The sequence below is a fragment of the Aquarana catesbeiana genome, linkage group LG05 (genome assembly GCF_042186555.1).
Source record: "Aquarana catesbeiana isolate 2022-GZ linkage group LG05, ASM4218655v1, whole genome shotgun sequence".
Taxonomy (NCBI): Eukaryota; Metazoa; Chordata; class Amphibia; order Anura; family Ranidae; genus Aquarana; species Aquarana catesbeiana.
In genome coordinates, this window is record NC_133328.1 from 635,265,392 (window position 1) to 635,285,057 (window position 19,666).

The following is a 19,666-nucleotide window of genomic DNA, read 5'->3' on the forward strand; positions in this document are numbered from 1 at the left end:
ACAGTCCCTGGGAGCTAGTCTCAGGCTTCCCAGCATGCATTGTGTAACAGCGTCATCACAACATCTCTGCTCCCAGCATTCACCAGGAAATACATGCTTGTGGGCTTCAAATGCCCACAATGAAGATGGAAACCGCCTTCAGTGAATTTTATAAGGTATTCTTTACAACGAAATCGGACACAGGTGGACTTATTACACAGAACATGTGAGTAGATAATCATGAGAAGAAAAGTTTGTGAATGAACTCCAAAAAAAAAAAAGATAGATAGGTGGACCCCCCGCTTTAACAGCAGTATGTAGCGTACAGATGTGTTTGTACTCTACTTACACTGGCTCCTACACATGCTCTGTGCTGACATTTCCCCGGCTTCCCCCCTTTTTGCACATTGCACTGTGTGTAACTCCTAGTGTGCTGGAAGGTGCAAACGGGGGAGCCCAGAGAAATGTCAGCACAGAGACAGTACAGGGAACTTCACAGGGCTGTTTGTCAGTTGTGGATTCTAATCCCTCCTGACCTCCCAGCAGCTGTGTGTGTGAATTCCTGTACCCTGTAGTGCACTGCTTTAAGCGGAGTTCCACCTATTTTTTAGTTTATTAAAAGTCAGCAGCTACAAAACGTTTAGCTGCTGACTTTTAATAAACACACTCGCCTGTCCTACGGTCCATCGATGCAGCCACACGGAGCCTCGCACCTCTCCCCCCCTCCTCTCCTCCGCGCCGTCATATCTACTGTCGGCAGTGACACCCGGCCGTGACAGCTTACGGCTTCATGGCTGGGTGCGCACTGCACTTTGCGATTGGCCAGCCAATCTTCTGGGTCCCGTGTTGTGGCCCAGAAGATCGCTGGCAGGGAGGGGCCACCTAGGGCGAGAGGAGGAGTGACCTAGGCGGCCAGGACAGGAAGTCCTACTAAAAAGAATACACCCCACCCCCCCAAAAAGACATGCCAAATGTGGCATGTCAGGGGGCGAGGAGTGCTTAAAGCGGAAGTTCCGCTTTAAAGGAGTGAGGTTATTTTTAATTCAAAGCAGAGTTCCAGTAAATTTTTTGTTTATTAAAAGTCAGCAGCTACAAAAAAAAGTGTATCTTCTGACTTTTAATAAAAAGACACTCGCCTGTCCCACAATCCAGCGACGTGGCCACCCAAACCCTCCATTCTTTCCCCTGCCTATGGCGCTGGCAATACTACTGTGGGCAACCGGCTGTGACAGCTTGCAGCTTCACAGCCAGGTGCGCATGTCTCACTGCTCTGTCCTGCATAGCCGGGCAATCTTCTGGGACCTGTGATGTGTCTCAGAAGATTGCAGGGAGGAAGGGCCGCCTAGGCGGCCCAAGCGGAAGTGGGAGCGCGTCAGTAATCGTGATGCATCGCAGAGACGAATCAAATTGTTTACCAGATAATCGGAATCGAATCGTGAGACCAGTGAAGATGCGCACCCCTAACCAACATGGAGCACAAGTGGCCGGCTTTTGAGGCCGTTCGTAAGTAGGAGTCGTTCGTAACTCGGGTGTTCGTAACTCGGGGACTGCCTGTATTGTGTTTACTATATTCAATAAAGTTTTTATTTTTTTCTAAAAATTTGCTTTTAATTAACCGCTACATAAATATATCGTGTGACATAAAAAATTGCAACGTCCACCATTTTATTCCCCATGGCCACAGCTTAAAATATATATAATGTTTGGGGCTTCAAAGTAATTTTCTAGCAAACACTGATGTTATTTTTTTCATGTATGACAGAAATGTCAGAATTGGCCTGGTTTTGAAGTGGGTTAACCCCTTCCAGCCTTTCACTTTAAAGGGGTTGTAAAGGCAGAAGGTTTTTTTTTTTTTATCTTAATGGGTTTTATCCATTAAGATAGAAAGCCTTCTGTGTGCAGCAGCCGCCCTCAGCCCCCCTAATACTTGAGCCCCCTCTCTATCCAGCAATGTCCAAGAGTCCCTCGGCCATCCGGGGCTCTCCCTCCTGATTGGCTGAGGCACAGCAGTGGCACCAATGGCTCCCATTGCTGTCAATCAAACGCAATTGGCCATTCAGGAGAGAGAAGGGGCGGACCAGGCCGCAGCTCCGTGTCTAAATGGATACACTGGGCTACAGCTCTGCTCAGGTGTCCCCATAGCAAGCTACTTGCTGTGGGGGCACTCAACAGGAGGGAGGGGCCAGGAGCTTCTGCCAGGGAGACGGGAAGAAGAGGCTTGGGGTTGCTCTGTGCAAAACCACTGCACAGAGCAGGTAAGTATAACATGTTTGTTATTTTAATAGGAAAAAACTAGACTTTACAATCACTTTAATACACCAGTAGGGTTACATGGGCTTCCTGATTATGTGATCACTGTGACTAGCTTTCACAGTAGTCATATGATGAGGACCCTGTCCTACCAGAAGGGAATATGTACCATCTCATCAGCACTTTTTATATCTGGTTTTAGTGGCTGAAGAATGGACAGAGCTTCTGGCTATAAGGCATTATATGTTTTCCCAGTCTTGGTCAGTAGTGTTTTTGTCTTGCTCATTTCTACTAGTGATATAAGTGTGAGGAGGAACAAACGTTTTGGATATTATGCAGCTATAAACTGATGAAAATAACATGAGATTAATGGGGAGATATTTTTTATTTTTTTTTCTTCCCTGAATATTTGTATCTGTCTGATATGCAGCGCTTCATAGAATTCATTAGTTCAGAGAATTGTGATTCATGAACTGTGTGAATCCTTGAAGTTTAGAGAGAGTTGTATTTATTAGGACAAATCAGAAATCTCTAGTTTTCCAGTGTGGCCTCCTGATCCTTTAACCCAGCCGGGGGGGGGGGGGGGGGGGGGAGTAGTAAGGGTGCACCGTCTTTTCCAATAAAAAACTGAAAGTTGGCTGAGAATGTACACAGACAGTTCAGCCCTTAAGCCCCGAAAGCCAGTACTGGGAGTGGGACCATAGGTATGTAATAGGACTGTAATGAAAGGGATCTCTAATAGTCCCATGTAATTTATCCCTAGTCTCTGTCTTCTGCAGCCTGTCTCCAAACAAACATGTAGCATATTCCAAATCTCTGGCCATCTCTTGTAGTATTTTCACAGTCTCCTGTAGCGTTACAAAATATTATGTTTGACCCCCCTTGGGGATGTCAGTGGCTGTCAGATGAGACCACCAGTGGTGTATAGTATATTCTGCCTACCAGAAATCATAGTGTGTATAAATAAGCAGGATCCTGGTAAATTTACAATGACTGACATATACACACACGTGTACTGCAGTGGTCATCAACCCTGTCCTCAGGGCCCACTAACAGGCCAGGTTTGCAAGATAACTGAAATACATCACAGTTGAAATCATTTGCTGCTCAGTGATTGCAGTATTCTAGTTTGCATCTCCCCAAGGTAATACATAAAATCTGGCCTGTTAGTGGGTCCTGAGGACAGGGTTGATGACCACTGGTGTTACTGCACTTTGTGATTGTTAGTGACTCCTCGCACACTATTTGCATGCATTTCTTTACATTGCAATTAGAAGCCAATTTTGTTTGAAATGAATTCTTTAGCCATGTATTATGCTTGCCATGTTTTACGCGCTCTCTCATCTCAGGTTGGCAGACCCAGCAACATTGGCCAAGCACAGCCCATCATAGACCAATTGGCAGAGGAAGCCCGCTCCTTCAACAGAATCTATGTGGCCTCCGTGCACCAGGATCTCTCCGATGATGATATCAAGAGTGTGTTTGAGGCCTTTGGGAAAATCAAGTCTTGTATGTTGGCACGGGACCCCACAACAGGCAAACACAAAGGTTACGGGTTTATAGGTGAGAATGTTGTGCTGCCACTGATACGTAGCTCATTTACCCCAGTGTCACCTGAATTTCCGGGTCAGGTCACTCTGCCTTCAGTACGTCTTTTGCAAGAGTTGCCCCAACCAGAAGCGGTTTGAAATATCGAGTCTGGTGATCCGGGTCATGTGCTTTCCAAAATAGTTGCTCCAGGAATCCCTGTGTGTCTCCTCTGACCCTGGGCACGCACTGACTCTTGTCTGCCACTGCTTTACCGTTGCCGCATGCAAAGAAATGGAAGCCAGACACCAACTTTGCATAAAACTTTATTACTAAAGTGTTCACACTATCTGCCTGGGCTCCTTTTTCTGATACTTTTTCTGATACTTTTCTGTTGGGAGTAAGCTCCCAGTCATAGTTTTGGCTCTGTTCCTGCTCACCTTGGAGTTATTTTCAGCTAGGGTTTTTCCAGAAGTTTCTAGTGGTTACTGTGCTCATTGACCTCCCATTTGATGGTGCCTGCATATTTCCAGGGCCAGTGCCACTTGGAAAAAGCCAGTAGCAAGACACCAATAATCTTTTTAGCAGTCTGTAAGGGTGCCATTCTTCCCGCTGACCACCAATGTAAGAAGCATGTTTCCTACAGCCCCCTGATAATTTTTTTTCTTAATCATACATCACAGCATGCAAGGTTTCATCAAATCCATAATGATTGGGTTATGCTACCACATTCCCCGGCATTACACCTCCCAGCACAGTGCAGCCTCTATTTTGTGCTGCTGTCCTGAGGTGATGGACATGCCTCTGAAGTCTCTCTGAAGATTTTCTTTCTATAGGTGTTGGTCTGTGGTTTTGTTCTGAGTGTTAATATGTTGCAGCAAAAACTCCTTAAAGCTGAGTGGCCATGTATTCCCCTTCTAGGGTGAGGCCATGTATCTCTCAGCAAGCCAAGGTGGAAAGCAGACAAGAGAGGAGGTGGAGGGGGACAGTTCACCCTGTAATGGGTCAGTTCTGAGTCCCTGCCTTTTATCTGATCTTTCCACTGTTGCACGGGCACATTTCTCCCATTCCTTCATGTTAAGGGAGGAATTTTTGGCAGCCATCTTTAGCTTGCACAAAAAACTCTTGGATATAATTAGCAAGCTATAGACTATACAAAATGTATTATTCATACACAGTTTAGCAATACATTTCAGTAAATTAATTTTTTGGGCCACAAAATCCCAAGCCATGAGTTACAATAAAAGCTCACAACTCTGACATTACCTTTTTAACAAGCTGTAGACTCCTATTTATCATCCTTAATGAGTTTTATTTAGGAACCCACTTTGCTTGGTTGGAACTCCTGGGCTGCAAATGTGGGTGCTCTCCCTCCCCTTTTCCCCTGATTGGGGGGGGGGGGGGGGGTGAGGATTCAGAGGACCACCCTTTGGACACAGATGTGGAAGATGAGGAACCCAGTAAAGAGCAGAAGTCCTCTTTAGCGGAGTCAACTCAGAAAGAGACTCTGAGTCTGGCCTGACGCAGGTACAGAGGACCATTGTTGGTTTTTTGGCGGGCGCGATCCAAGCTAATTTAAAAATGCAGGAAGAGATGAATACCAATTAGACTCATCCAGAAACGGTGTTTTGCTTTCTAAGCTGTTCACTCTGCAGTACCCTATGGTGAAAAGTGCTGCGCTATATGTGCATATGGAGTACAAAAATGTCTCAAATTACATATATAAATAAAAACAGTATAACTAAAGATCAAATGAAAAATTCCCCTAAAGTGTCCATAAAAAGTGATAACCTGAGCCACTAATCATATACAGTACAAACAACCTAAAGAGAAATGGGTGCTCTCAAATGTCCTCAAAGAAAACGTGAGCCACTGTTGACTATAGCATAACATCAGTTGGAAAAACGCCAATAATAGTCTTCCATCGATTTAAAGAAAAGAAAACCACCAGGAAGTGTCCACTTCGGTGTGCACAAAATGTCCTTACCTGTTTAAGTATGGTCATAGAGCACTCAAATATTTACAGTCGCTCAGTCTCCATGAGCCTCAACATGCATTACATTGCAGGCGCTCTAGCAGTCCCCAATAGCAATAGTATACAGAAAGGGAAGCTCATATAGTGTAGTAAGGTTAAAACAATTATTTATTTTATATAAAAGTGCTCACTCACATAAAAGGCCAAATAACATCTCATTGTAAGCATCTGATCGGTAACTGTCACTGTATGGTCCTGCTTCTGGTATCAGCGTGTGATATGATGTCATATCTGCTGACCCCGTCCGATGCAGTTCGTCGTAGTAGACTTCATCAGGGGGAGTGGCCTGGATCTTGGCTTGATTTCTGGGGTTGATGAGAACCCGGAGTAACCCCATTGTGGGGTGCTTGGAAGGCCAGCTTCCTTAAGAGCAATTGGCTCAGACCCCGATGTCAAACTTCTGTCAGATGGTGCAGGTCCTGGAGGAATTCAGTTGGGTACTGAACCTCAAAAAATCATCCTTGTTCCCGACGCAACATTCAAAATACTTGGAGTTAGTTCAGGGTCTTCCTGTCACAGGAAAAGTGCCTTTCCCTCTCCAATATTGGTCCTTCTGCTTTCGGGGTCACCCAGTTCTAGTGCAGTCAGACAATGCCATGGCTGTGTAGAGTGCAAGAAGCTGTGCTACTCAAGCAGAGGTGATCATGACCTTGTCCTGGGCAGAATTGCTGAATTCCTCAATCAGCAGCTACATTTTGGCAAGTGAGGGGCTCTTTACCCAGCAGTGTTCAAATCTGTGTCGAGGTGGGAGTCTCTGGATGTTTTAGTGTCAAGGTTCAACCCTAGGCTGGACAGGTTTGTTTCCCGGACCAGTGATTCTCAGACATTTGAAGTGGATGCCCTGGTGACTCCTTGGGATAAGTACTTTATGATCTAATTATTTTCCTTGGCTTCTGCCTCACTTGCTGCACAGGATAAAGACTAAAGGTGAGCTTATTATCGCTCTGGATTTGTCTCAAGGAACTTAGTACGCAGACATCAGCAAACGCTTGGTGGGCGAGCTGTCCCAAGGGCCAATATTCTATCGGTCACTGGCTTTGATGACATGTCTGTTGAAGCCCAAGTCCTGAGGGACAGGGGCGTTTCTGACTCCTCCATTCCTATCCTGCTCAGGGTAAGGTTGTCAACCTCCAAGAATGGGTACCATCATTGAGCCCTATTTGCCTTGGTGTGAGGACTATTGCATCTTCTTCCTTGGTAAAGGATTTTATGCAAAGTGTTATGGGCATTGTTCTGCCTGTCAGGTCCCCGTTGTCTCTGTGGAACCTTAATTTGATAATGTCTGTTTTTCAGTATGCCCCATTTAAACTTTTTTGGGATATTTTGTTTTTCCACTTCTTACATACATGGTTGACTTTTTGGTGGCCATTACTTTGGGTTGAAGGGTCCTCTGAGCAGGCTGCAGGAAACATTTTTTGGTCCTTCGCCGAGATATGGTTATGTTATGGCTTCAGTCTTCTTTTTTGCCTAAGGTGGTGTCTTCCTTCTACCAGAACTAGGGCATTACCATCTTTCTGTCCTAATACCAAACATATTAAGGAGAAGGTGCTTCACTCCTTGGATGTGGTCAGTGCTCTGTGGATATACCAGAACCCTACAGCTTTGTTTCAGGAGTCTGATTCTCTGTTTTTTTTTTTTTCTTCCTGTGTGTCTTTGCAAAGAACCTGTTGCTTCCAGATGAACTATTGGTGGATTTGCCAACTCAATACTCAGGCCTGTGGCATTAGGACAAGGTTCCTCCTTTTCTGGTCAAGGCCCATTCCGGGAGTGTCTGTGCTTCCTGGGCAGATTAGCAGACCTCAGCTGTTCAAGTTTGTAATGCTGCCACCGGTCTTCCGTTCACACGTTTACCAAATTTTACCAGGTGGGATGTTCATGCCTCTGCAGATGCCAGTTTTGGGTGGAAGGCCTTGCAGACGGCTCTGTGGTGGGGTCTTGCGCTGTTCTGTTTTTAGGCCTGTTGCTATGTTGCCCATCCCTCGCGCTCAGTGCTTCAGGAAATCCATCATTATGGATATGATTAAACCTTTTGTCTTGTAATGTACACTTTAGGAAATTAGGGTTTTTGGTTTACCTGTAACCATTTCAGCCCCGAAAGATTTTACCCCCTTCCTGACCAGAGCACTTTTTGCGATTCGGCACTGCGTCGCTTTAACTGACATTTGAGCGGTCGTGTGATGTTGTACCCAAACAAAATTGACGTCCTTTTTTTCCCACAAAAAGAGTTTTCTTTTGGTGGTATTTGATCGCCTCTGCGGTTTTTATTTTTTGCGCTATAAACAAAAAAAGAGCGACAATTTTGAAAAGAAAAACAATATTTTTTACTTTTTGCTATAATAATAAATATCCCCCAAAAATATATATAAAAAAAAAAAAAAACTTTTTCCTCAGTTTAGGCCCATATGTATTCTTCTACATATTTTTGGTAAAAAAAAAAATCGTAATAAGCGTATATTGATTGGTTTGCGCAAAAGTTATAGCGTCTACAAAATAGGGGATAATTTTATGGCATTTTTAATATTAAATTTTTTTTTTTATTAATAATGGCGGTCTGCGATTTTTTTTTTTTTTTTTTTTTTTATCGTGACTGCGACATTATCGCAGACACTTTTGACACTATTTTGGGACCATTGTCATTTAGTGCTATAAAAATGCACTAATTACTGTGTAAATGACACTGGCAGGGAAGGGGTTAAACACTAGGGGGCGATCAAGGGGTTATGTGTGTCCTAGGGAGGAGTTCTAACTGGGGGGGGGGGATGGGATACCTAGGACATGACAGCAATCACTGCTCCTGATCACAGGGAGCAGTAGATCTCTGTCATGACACAAGGCAAAACGGGGAAATGCCTTTTTTACATAGGCATCTTCCCGTTCTACCTCTCCACACTGCAATCGTGGGCCGCCGGCGAACATCGAGTTCCTGGGACCCATGGGCACGCTCTTGTGGCGTGCGCGCGCCTCCGGCAGCGTGCGCTACAAAGGCGGCAAATTTAAAGGGAAGTACCTGTACGCCCATTTGCCTGCCTGTGCCATTCTGCCGACGTATATGTGTGCGGCCGTCGGCAAGCGGTTAAAATCCTTTTCTTGGCGTAATTCACAGGACACCGGGATCCTCCCACTCCTTTGTATAGTTCCTCATTGCTTGCCACAAAACTGAAGCGGAGCAGAACTGGTAGGTTATCCCTGGGGGAGGGGGGGGGGGGTGCTGCCTTATTTTGGCCAGTGTCCATTTACTTGAAGGTGGTAGCATAACCCAATCATTATGTATATGATGAAACCCTGTCTCCTGTAATGTACTCCAAGAAAAGGATTTTACAGGCCAACCAAATTATAATTTTGCAGGGAGATCTAAAAATGTTTTTATGGGTTTCTTGGAGAGAAAAAGGTTGAAAAAAAGCTTTCCTCCTCCCTTCTCTATAATGTCCTTGGTAAGTATGCAGATCCAGAATGATAGGAATGCATGTGGCCTGGTTCTCGATACTGATCCAGTCGATTTAAAACATTGAGATACTGACCTGCAACAAGTACCGTATTTATCGGCGTATAACACGCACCCCAATTTAGGAGGGAATTTTAAGGAAAAAAAATCTTTTAGGAGGGAAGTTGAAGGGAAAAAAACTTACATTTAAATGCCCATCATTGCAGCCATGTCAGTGCAGCCATGTCAGTGCAGCCATGTCAGTGCAGCCATGTCAGTGCAGCCTTCCCCAGTGCAGCCTTCCCCAGTGCAGCCTTCCCCAGTGCAGCCTTCCCCAGTGCAGCCTTCCCCAGTGCAGCCTTCCCCAGTGCAGCCTTGCCCCAGTGCAGCCTTCGATCCCCTGTCCCTGCCATCCTGGGCTTCAAAATCGCCAAACGCGATTTGAAAATGGCGCCGCCGGCGCCGAAATACACAGAGCCGGTCCTCGGCTCTTTCCGGCGGCTCTTGTTCACTTTCGGCTCCGCTCGTAGTCCCGAGCGGAGCTATCCGAACCTAGTCGGGGATCGGCGTATAACACGCACCTGCGACTTTCCCCTGATTTTAAGGGGAAAAAAGTGCGTGTTATACGCCGATAAATACGGTACATATTATAGGAGTACACAAGCCTTTCTGGATTTAAATAATGAGAGCAGTCTTTGAAATATGCACTGTAGTGTGACTTCTACCCTTATCCTTCACTTCTTAGCACTTTACGGACCTATTTACATGACCGGGTCAGTAAGCTTAAAAGTAGAATGGATCAGGATAACTGTACTGCATTTGCTTTCAAACATGTCTGCTCCTATATTTCCTCCCTGGTAGGTGGTTGTTGTAATCTTCTGGAAGAGCTGCAGATTGTGATGCGTTTTCTCCAGAGCATGGACTCAAGGCTGTCACCTTCATCCCTGCTATGTATTTATTTACAGAGTATGACAAATCCCAGTCTTCGCAGGATGCCGTCTCCTCAATGAACTTGTTTGATCTGGGTGGTCAGTACCTTCGAGTCGGGAAAGCTGTTACACCACCGATGCCTCTTCTTACACCCGCGACCCCTGGTGGTCTCCCTCCTGCTGCTGCTGTCGCTGCTGCTGCTGCAACTGCCAAGATCACTGCTCAGGTATATTAGCAGAAAAGTGTGTAAACACTAGAAGCTGGAAGGGATTGGGGCTGTATAGGTAACAGTAGCTGAGCCTTGACATCTATTTAATGTCCTGCAAACAAGCAAGTGAAAGTAAAAGCCTCAGACCAGCAGGTGTGAATAGTGATGTCACTTTTAATAGCGACGCAACTGCCACTTTTTCCAGTGGATGTCGCTGGTCTTTGCTGGTTTGGGTAGCAAAATTATCCCTTTCATGCATGGAATATAAAAGTCAGTCAGGACTTTTTTCCTCTGTTTTTATTACTCTTTGTGCATAAAATTTTTTTTTTGACTATTCCTTTTCCACTTTAGTAGACTGCATGCGTTTGAGATTTGAACTGAAAAAACAATTTACATGGTATTTGCTCCACTATCCCTAGATGGGATTTACTCCACTAGGTCTCTCTCTATCACGCTCTGTATTTGAACTCTACAAAATCTAAAGACATTAACTTTTAGGCCTCATGCACATTGGATGTTTTTTTTTCGAATTTAAAATTTTATTTAAGAAGATAAAAAAGGCAAACACACAATATACATAGACATGTAAGAGAAGAAGTATACAAAATATTCAATGATAGCTAGTTACATTTGCAACAGAGTTGTACCAAAGAGGGCTTAAATCCATCTAGAGAGCATGAAAGAAACACCCCTTAGGGCTGTCATATTGAATCATAATTCCGGGAATAATCTCATATCAGTGAAACTGCCAGGTTAGTTCTATAAGTGATGGTGTAATGCCCAATTTGTACATATAATTGAAAAAAAAAAACAGGTGGGAAAGAACGAGAAGGGGAGAGGAGAGTAAGAGAAGGGGAGAGGAGAGTAAGAGAAGGGGAGAGGAGAGTAAGAGAAGGGGAGAGGAGAGTAAGAGAAGGGGAGAGGAGAGTAAGAGAAGGGGAGAGGAGAGTAAGAGAAGGGGAGAGGAGAGTAAGAGAAGGGGAGAGGAGAGTAAGAGAAGGGGAGAGGAGAGTAAGAGAAGGGGAGAGGAGGGGAGAGGAGAGTGAGAGAAGGGGAGAGGAGAGTAAGAGAAGGGGAGAGGAGAGGAGAGTAAGAGAAGGGGAGAGGAGAGTAAGAGAAGGGGAGAGGAGAGTAAGAGAAGGGGAGAGGAGAATAAGAGAAGGGGAGAGGAGAATAAGAGAAGGGGAGGGGAGGGGAGGGGAGAGGAGAGTAAGAGAAGGGGAGAGGAGAGTAAGAGAAGGGGAGAGGAGAGTAAGAGAAGGGGAGAGGAGGGGAGAGGAGAGTGAGAGAAGGGGAGAGGAGAGTGAGAGAAGGGGAGAGGAGAGGAGAGTAAGAGAAGGGGAGAGGAGAGTAAGAGAAGGGGAGAGGAGAGTAAGAGAAGGGGAGAGGAGAATAAGAGAAGGGGAGAGGAGAATAAGAGAAGGGGAGGGGAGGGGAGGGGAGAGGAGAGTAAGAGAAGGGGAGGGGAGAGGAGAGTAAGAGGAGGGGAGGGGAGAGGAGAGGAGAGTAAGAGAAGGGGAGGGGAGGGGAGAGGAGAGTAAGAGAAGGGGAGGGTAGAGGAGAGGAAGAGAAGGGGAGGAAGGCGAGAGTAAGGGAAGGGTAGAGGAGTGGAGAGTAAGGGAAGGGGAGAGGAGAGGAAAGAAAGGGGAGAGGAAGGAAAGAGGAGAGGAAGGGAAGGAAGGAGGGAGATTCAAATTTAATTATAATATATAAACTCTGATTTAGTCTACTATGAGACCTGGTAAGACCTTCAACCACTAGGAGTCACATCAATGAGAACCTTCCCCTCCTCAGAATAAATGAACATGTTCCATAACGTCCCTCTGTACGTCTCTCATTTCTGCTTTGAGGTCAAAACCAAGTCCTCCACCTGGTTCACATTGGACGTTTTTAATAGGGGCGTAAATTAGAAATGATTATTCTGACCAATTTAATGAATTAACGCCCAAACACTTAATGCGCCTAAATGCATTACACTTGTGTACAAGCGTCAAGCATTTTTGTTTTTTTTGCCAAAATGCTGCTGCAAGGAGGAAAGGTGTCTACAAGAATTATCACAACATCCAGTGTGCATTAGGACTTACATAATGGAACTTATCTGCACAAAATCATTTTGTTACAAAAACTACAATTTACATTCATATAGTATAAATAAATTGATTTATAGCCAAAAAAAAAAAGCTGCTACTTTGTGAGAAGCTCGCAGTGTGCAGTAAAAACATAGTAAGGCATCTCTGTCCAGGAGAGGAGCCGGTACAACCGTGCAAGCTTGAAGGAAAGGCCGGAGATCAGTCTACATAGCATCCATTACCTGAGGATCTAGTGACATTTTTGTGTCTTGTAACATTTTAATTTATCTGATCACTAGACATGTCTATTTGGGAATGGCTGTGGTGTAATACACCCCTCTCTTCTTCACAGGAAGCAGTGGCTGGAGCGGCTGTCCTTGGCACACTGACAAGTCCTGGCCTGGTGTCCCCAGCACTAACGCTGGCACAGCCTTTGGGGGCACTACCGCAAGCAGTCATGGCAGCACAAGCCCCTGGGGTTATTACAGGTGGGTACTTTATAAAATGTCTTATAAATGCTTTTTGTAACTGATTCAGTGAATCTTCCGGCCTCTATAGGTTAGAAGGCAACAGGCTTTGTGTCTTGTCTGCCTCTATACTGAAATGGGTATGCACAGCATACGCCTGTGTAAGGACTGTGTTGACCTGCACAAGAATGCACAGGTGTTTCGTGCATCCCCCATGCAAGCAGTGACATTCACATCATTTGGGACGAAGCAGCTGCATAGATAGAGCTGCAGCTTCCAATTTGACATCTGTTCGGGTGCCTGGCCCGGAAGGCCAATGGTGTGTGTGTTCAGGGCCGTTTATCTGCATTATATCAGACTGGGAGCTGCCACTGTGTTTTTGCAGCCACTGCATCCTAGTTGACATGAATAGGACTGTTGCATGGGGATGCACAGGTTTTCTGCAGGTTAACATGGCCCTGACATGGGTGTACACTGTAGTACGCCCCTTGTGAATGAGGTCTTCGTTTTACCAAAACACATAATATGAGGGCAAACAAGCAATCTTTTTGGATAGTATTAGTCTGGCCCCTATACTATATATATGATGGTAAAGCTGAATGAGTTTTAACAATCATATTGTATAGTAAGCCTTACACAACGCCATTATCATACAAAACACATTGCCGTGTAATTATTTAAAAATATGCATTTAATGTGGAACATCCAACATTTCTTTAGGGCATATAATATTACATAAGGAATCTAAATAAATAAATTCAGAACTCCATTACAAAATGATACATTCCAAGTGTCCCTTATAGGTCCTCATCCAGCCCCCCCCCCCCCCATACTGCACTTCTTTCCTCGTCACCCCTCCACCCCCATACTGCACTTCTTTCCTCGTCGCCCCTTCCCTCTCCCCATACTGCACTTCTTTCCTTGTTACCCCTCCACCCTCATACTGCACTTCTTTCCTCGTCACCCCTCCACCCCCATACTGCACTTCTTTCCTAGTCGCCCCTCCACCCCCATACTGCACTTCTTTCCTCGTCGCCCCTTCCCTCTCCCCATACTGCACTTCTTTCCTTGTTACCCCTCCACCCTCATACTGCACTTCTTTCCTCGTCACCCCTCCACCCCCATACTGCACTTCTTTCCTAGTCGCCCCTCCACCCCCATACTGCACTTCTTCCCTCGTCACCTCTCCACCCCCATACTGCACTTCTTTCCTCGTCACCCCTCCACCCCCATACTGCACTTCTTTCCTCGTCGCCCCTTCCCTCTCCCCATACTGCACTTCTTTCCTCGTCGCCCCTTCCCTCTCCCCATACTGCACTTCTTTCCTTGTCGCCCCTTCCCTCTCTCCATACTGCAGTTCTCTCCTAGTCACCACCACCACCACCACCTGTGATTGTACAAATAGCAGCAACAACTGAGGTCACCCCAGCGCTTCCCATTCCTGTAAAAATGCTCAGTATTATGGTGACCCATAAGCTGAGAGATCTAACAAGTTCCTCCATCTGCACTAACGGCTTGGGGAGCTGCATAGAATGCATTAGGGTAAAAAAAAACTAAATGATTACATAGCAGGATTTGGCAGTGGTGTTAAATAGTTGTTTGGAGGTCGGCTTTCCTAAAAGACAGAACAAAAGCTTTAAAACCACAAAAGTCCATTTGGAGCATCAGTCAAATGATTGTATACAAATGTAGGTAGAGCCAGCCACTCTGTTTTTCACATAGATGGGTCTCCGATGTTCGAAATCAGGGCTACTGGAATTCTTCTTTATAATGTTCCACAAAAAGCACAGCAGAGCATGTAACACACAGGGGAAGATTTACTAAAACTGGAGCACTCAGAATCTGGTGCATGGTAGCCAATCAGCTTCTAACTTCAACTTGTTCATTTAAGCGTTTACAATAATACCTGGAAGCTGATTGGTTTCTATGCAGAAGTGCACCTGATTTTGCACACTCCAGCTTTAGTAAATAAACCCCACAGTCCACCAATAAAGGAGGACAGGCAAGCTGCATAAGCTAGTGACAGATATGACTTGTTGACTTGTGTGCATTTGCATGCGGAAAATGTCCCTTAAATGTCTATTAATAACTAAGATTGTGTTTCCTCCACAGGAGTGACACCAGTGCGGCCACCTTTACCAGTGACTATTCCTCAGGTGGGACTGGTGAACCCCATTCTGTCCAGCCCCCCAGCAGTAACCCAGTTGGAGGTGAAGAAGGAGAAGGAAGAAGAGGAGCCAGCTCTGGAGTCCGAAAGGCCAGAGATGCTGAGCGAGCAGGAGCACATGAGTATCTCCGGGAGCAGCGCACGCCACATGGTCATGCAGAAACTTATGCGAAAACAGGAGGTGAGTGTGAGGGCAGTTTATTATGCACACCGGGGCACAAGGTTTGAACAAACTACACAGACACAGATTCAGCTGTTTGATATCTTTATAAGTAAAAGGTCCCTCCATCACATTTTCGCTCCGTTTTTAATTCGTTGCCGAAATTTGGAATCAATTTTTTTATCCCAGTTTTCGTCAATTGACAAAAATTCAGTGCAATAATTTTCGTTTAGTTTTCGTCACTGGAAAATTGCCGCTAAGGAAATTTTTATGACGAAAATATTTTCATCAATAAAATGAACACTGGCGGGGGACAAGGGATTCTACATCCAACACTTCTATCAGATGCAAATTTATTGCAAACTTTCTTTCTGACAGATCCTGTCAGTAGCAGCACCTTCTGTTGCAATATGCGTTCCTTCAGTTACCCCAACAGGCAGCCCAGTGGCCGCTAAAGGAATGTGCATTGCAGCTGACCATGCTGCGGCTAATTGCAATGCACTGGTTTAGCTTGGTCAGCCTGCAGCAGGAAGTGCTGTTACTGGCAGGATCTCCAGGTAAGTAACTTTTGAAACGGATTCACAAAACGATTGACTTAAGAATATTGCATTCAGATGAGACAGACATGCTGAAAAATAGATTTGGGGTTTGCATACACTTTAAAAAAAGCAAAGGCTGTGTGTTTACTGGGCCAATATGGCTGATGTATAACTAAAAATCAAACCTTTACAAACTGTACATCAGATCACATTTTAAAAATGCTGCAGGATCCTTCTTGAATGGGTTGGAAGTGCTTCCTTTTCCAAGTATGCTAATGGCCATAATGCTTGGATGAGAAAAGCCAGCAAAACCCTTTACCGCTTTTAGAGCTGTGCAAGATTGAATTGCAGCCAGGATATCAGCTTAACCCTATTTATTCCCTCTGCTGTATGCCATACGTCGGTTGTGGCGGGGGGGGGGGGGGGGGTGTTTACATACACTCTCGGTGGCTGAAGGCACCGGTAGTGATTGTAATTCTGACAAGCTGGCTGTCAGATGGAAGTGATCAGGTGGCTTTGCAGTCGTCCTATCATTTCCACACACCCCCTATAACTGCTGGTTAAACAGAATGTGTCACATATGGAATTTTTGTCTATGTGATGAAAAATAAAGCTTGTTGAAAAAAAGTTTGAGCTCCCCACATGTACAAACTTAAACACATGTGTCGAGGGCACCTATGTGTGAAAATGTTGATTGTGATAACGGTACTTATTACTGCACACACATGGGTGAGAGCGATGATTCCAAGCCCATTATTCACAGTTTACTCTAAACAGGTAACCTATAGAGACTTTTGAGTGCCGGTTCACACCAGCGCAATGCAGGAACCAGTGCGATTCCAGTGCCGGTTCCCGCATCACCTAGAACTCACAGGCAGTTCACACTGCTTCAGATCTGACACAGCGTCAGATCACGGGCTGTAATTCTAGCACCAGACCACCTCTGTGGATATAAAGTGATAACCTGTAAAGGCATTTAAAGCGTCGCCTATAGATAGTAAAATTTTCGTCCTTTGTTGCCGTTGTGCGGGTGTGTGCAATTTTAATGCGTGACATGTTTGGTATCTCTTTACTCAGTGTGACATCTTTTATATTGTGCAAAATAATTGGGTTATGCATTATGTATTTGCATTAAAATGTTAAGTATTTTTTTTCCCAATAATTGCGTTTGAAAAACCACTGCACAAAATTTTTTTTGAAAACCCATCAATTTATTCCCTAGGGCCTCTGCTTTAAAAAAAAAAAAAAAAAAAAAAAGTTAAGGAGTTCTAAATAATTTTCTAGCAAAAAAAAAAAAAAAAAAGATTTTTATATGTAAACAAAGTGCAAAACCAGCTCTAGCAGTGAAAGGGTTAAAGCTACTTTTTTAATGAGCTCCTGCGTGTTGGTTGACCGTCCATGTTGAGTGAGATTAAATTCTATCTGGCAGACCTGGGTGACCCCAATAAATAGAATTTCACATTAAAATTGCAGAAAATTTGCTCCTTGTCATCTGGAATGTACTGGGCTGTTTCGTTGTGTTTGTAGTATTTCCACCTTCCTTTATTGTTAACCGGTTTCTCTCCTCTCATTCAGTCCACGGTTATGGTCCTGCGCAATATGGTTGACCCCAGAGACATCGACGACGATCTAGAAGGGGAAGTGACGGAGGAGTGCGGCAAGTTTGGCGCGGTGAACCGGGTGATCATTTACCAGGAGAAGCAGGGCGAGGAGGAAGATGCGGAAATAATCGTTAAAATATTTGTGGAATTCTCCATGGCCAGCGAGACGCACAAAGCTATCCAGGCCCTTAACGGACGCTGGTTTGCAGGAAGGAAAGTAGTAGCAGAAGTATATGACCAGGAGAGGTTCGACAACAGCGACCTGTCTGCATGAAACCTCTCGGACTTTTACCCCTCCCCCTCCCACCCCATTGTCCTTGTTCTGTTTATTTTATATGATTGTGGATTGTCTTTATTCTGCGGAGTAGAACCACAGGAAATAAAGCCTTGTTCTTTTTTTTTTTCATGATGTCTGTCCCCTATTCTGCTGCTCCCAGACCTGGTACTGAGCAAGGGATGGTAGCTAAATATTACCTGTTCACTGTGATAATGGAGGTTGTATACCCGGTGTAAGACACCTGCTGCTTAATAGGGGTAAAAGGTGTTGGCAAAAACTATGGCAGTCATTTACTGGACAAATACTGCCAACTTAGTTATTCATATCATTTTTGCAATACTTCCGAATTTAGATACCCAAGTAAAGAGTAGATTCAAACTATATTACATTAAAGTACAAACATTTACAGGTTGGAGCACAAATAAAAAAAAATTGAAAATCGAATAAAAATCCAATCTGACACACAGCTTCGTAAGTAAGGCTGCTGGGTTCACACCTCCGACGGATGCGGCTCGCAGCAGGGGTCCAGTGCGTTCCTGTTCTCCGTATCGGGGACAAATTTTTGCCTGATTTCGACCCTAAAACTGAGCCAAAGACGCACAGCGTTCCTGTGCAAGCCGCACTGGAGATATGTGAACCGGCTCCATAGAGAGCCGGTATTCTATTGAGAAGTGCCCAGGAGGAACGGCACATGCGCACAATAGTTGACAGAAGATATTTTGGTGTCCGATTGTGCCTCGCGCTGCTGATGCGTGTTCATGTTTGTGAGGGGCGGATTTGTACATAATGGGGGCGGATTTTTAAATGATGGCCAATGCTGCAAAACAAATCTTGTTCTGCTTAAAAATCCGCCCCATCATGTACAAATCCGCCCTCTCACCGACGTGAACACGCCTCAGCAGCGCAAGGCATAATCTGACACAAACATTTCTTCCGACAGCTATTGTGCGCAGGCGCTGTCACAACGGCTGATCGTAAAATCAGCTGTTGTGCTGTTCCGCACGGCACATGCCCTGTTCGTCCCAGGCACTTCTCGACAACGGGCACTATCCGATAGAACACCGGTCACAATCTCCTGTCCAATTCGCATAGGTGTGAACCCAGCCTGATTGATCTATTATCCACTTGCTGGCCAGCCTATAGTAATACCTCATTTTGACGTTTAAAGAGGAAGTAAACTTCCATCTTTAAGTGGTTGTAAACCCTTTACAGCCACTTTTTACTACACAAATCGGAATAATAAAGAAATAAAGTCGCGCTAATGGGAAGTGTGATGAAAAAAAACAATTAAATGTCACACATATATTGATAATATATAAAAAACAAAGTGATAATGAATACAAAAATGGTGCAAACGTGCAGACATATAACATACTAATAAACTAATGTCCATACATTAAGTGCACAGCAAAGTGAAAAAAATATTTTTCAATTGATTAGTACATAGGAAGTCCATATAAAGAAAAACAGATCCCAAAGTGACGAGTGGTCTGGTTCTGCATTGAAGTGAATAAGTGCAATGATGAGACCTCCACCCTTAAGAAATTACTGCCGCTTACCAGAGAGCGTTGGTCCCTTATTACAGGGGACCACGCTGAGCAGATGGCTATAACCCCAGCCAGGGATCACACAGGCAGGCACTGGATACCACAGCGTCTGTATGGATCAGTAAATGAAGAGGAGCCTGATGAGGATAGCCAAAGTAATGAAGGCCAATATTTGGAGGACCTCCAGAGTCAGTATCACCCGGTACTTTGTACTCCTGACAACCGGAACCTCTTACAGCCTGGACTCCTGGAGACCTTGGGATATCTTTGGTGTTTTATTGCATTAAAAGTCATTAAAGTGAAAGACCTCTGTGCACATACTGTGTGACATAAAATATTGCAACAATCCCCATTTTATTGTTTAAGGTCTCTGCTAAAGTATAGATCTATATAATGTTTGGGGGTTCTAAGTAATTTTCTAAGCAAGAAATACAGATTTTTACTTTTACACAAAATGTTCCAGAAAAGGCCTGGTCAGCAAGTGGTAAT

General features: G+C 44.7%; 1 protein-coding gene across 6 annotated transcripts in view; it reads left to right on the forward strand.

Moving 5' to 3' along the window:
• Positions 1-17,756, forward strand: part of PUF60 (poly(U) binding splicing factor 60) — a 60,032-nt gene extending 42,276 nt beyond the window's left edge. For all 6 annotated transcript variants that reach the window (XM_073632375.1, XM_073632376.1, XM_073632377.1 and 3 more), the window contains 5 exons: positions 3,579-3,792; positions 10,178-10,368; positions 12,772-12,907; positions 14,999-15,234; positions 17,328-17,756. In XM_073632375.1, the coding sequence (XP_073488476.1) occupies positions 3,579-3,792; positions 10,178-10,368; positions 12,772-12,907; positions 14,999-15,234; positions 17,328-17,627 (1,077 nt within the window). In that variant the 3' untranslated portion in view covers positions 17,628-17,756. The remainder of the gene's footprint in view (positions 1-3,578; positions 3,793-10,177; positions 10,369-12,771; positions 12,908-14,998; positions 15,235-17,327) is intronic.
• Positions 17,757-19,666: the final 1,910 nt, after the last annotated feature.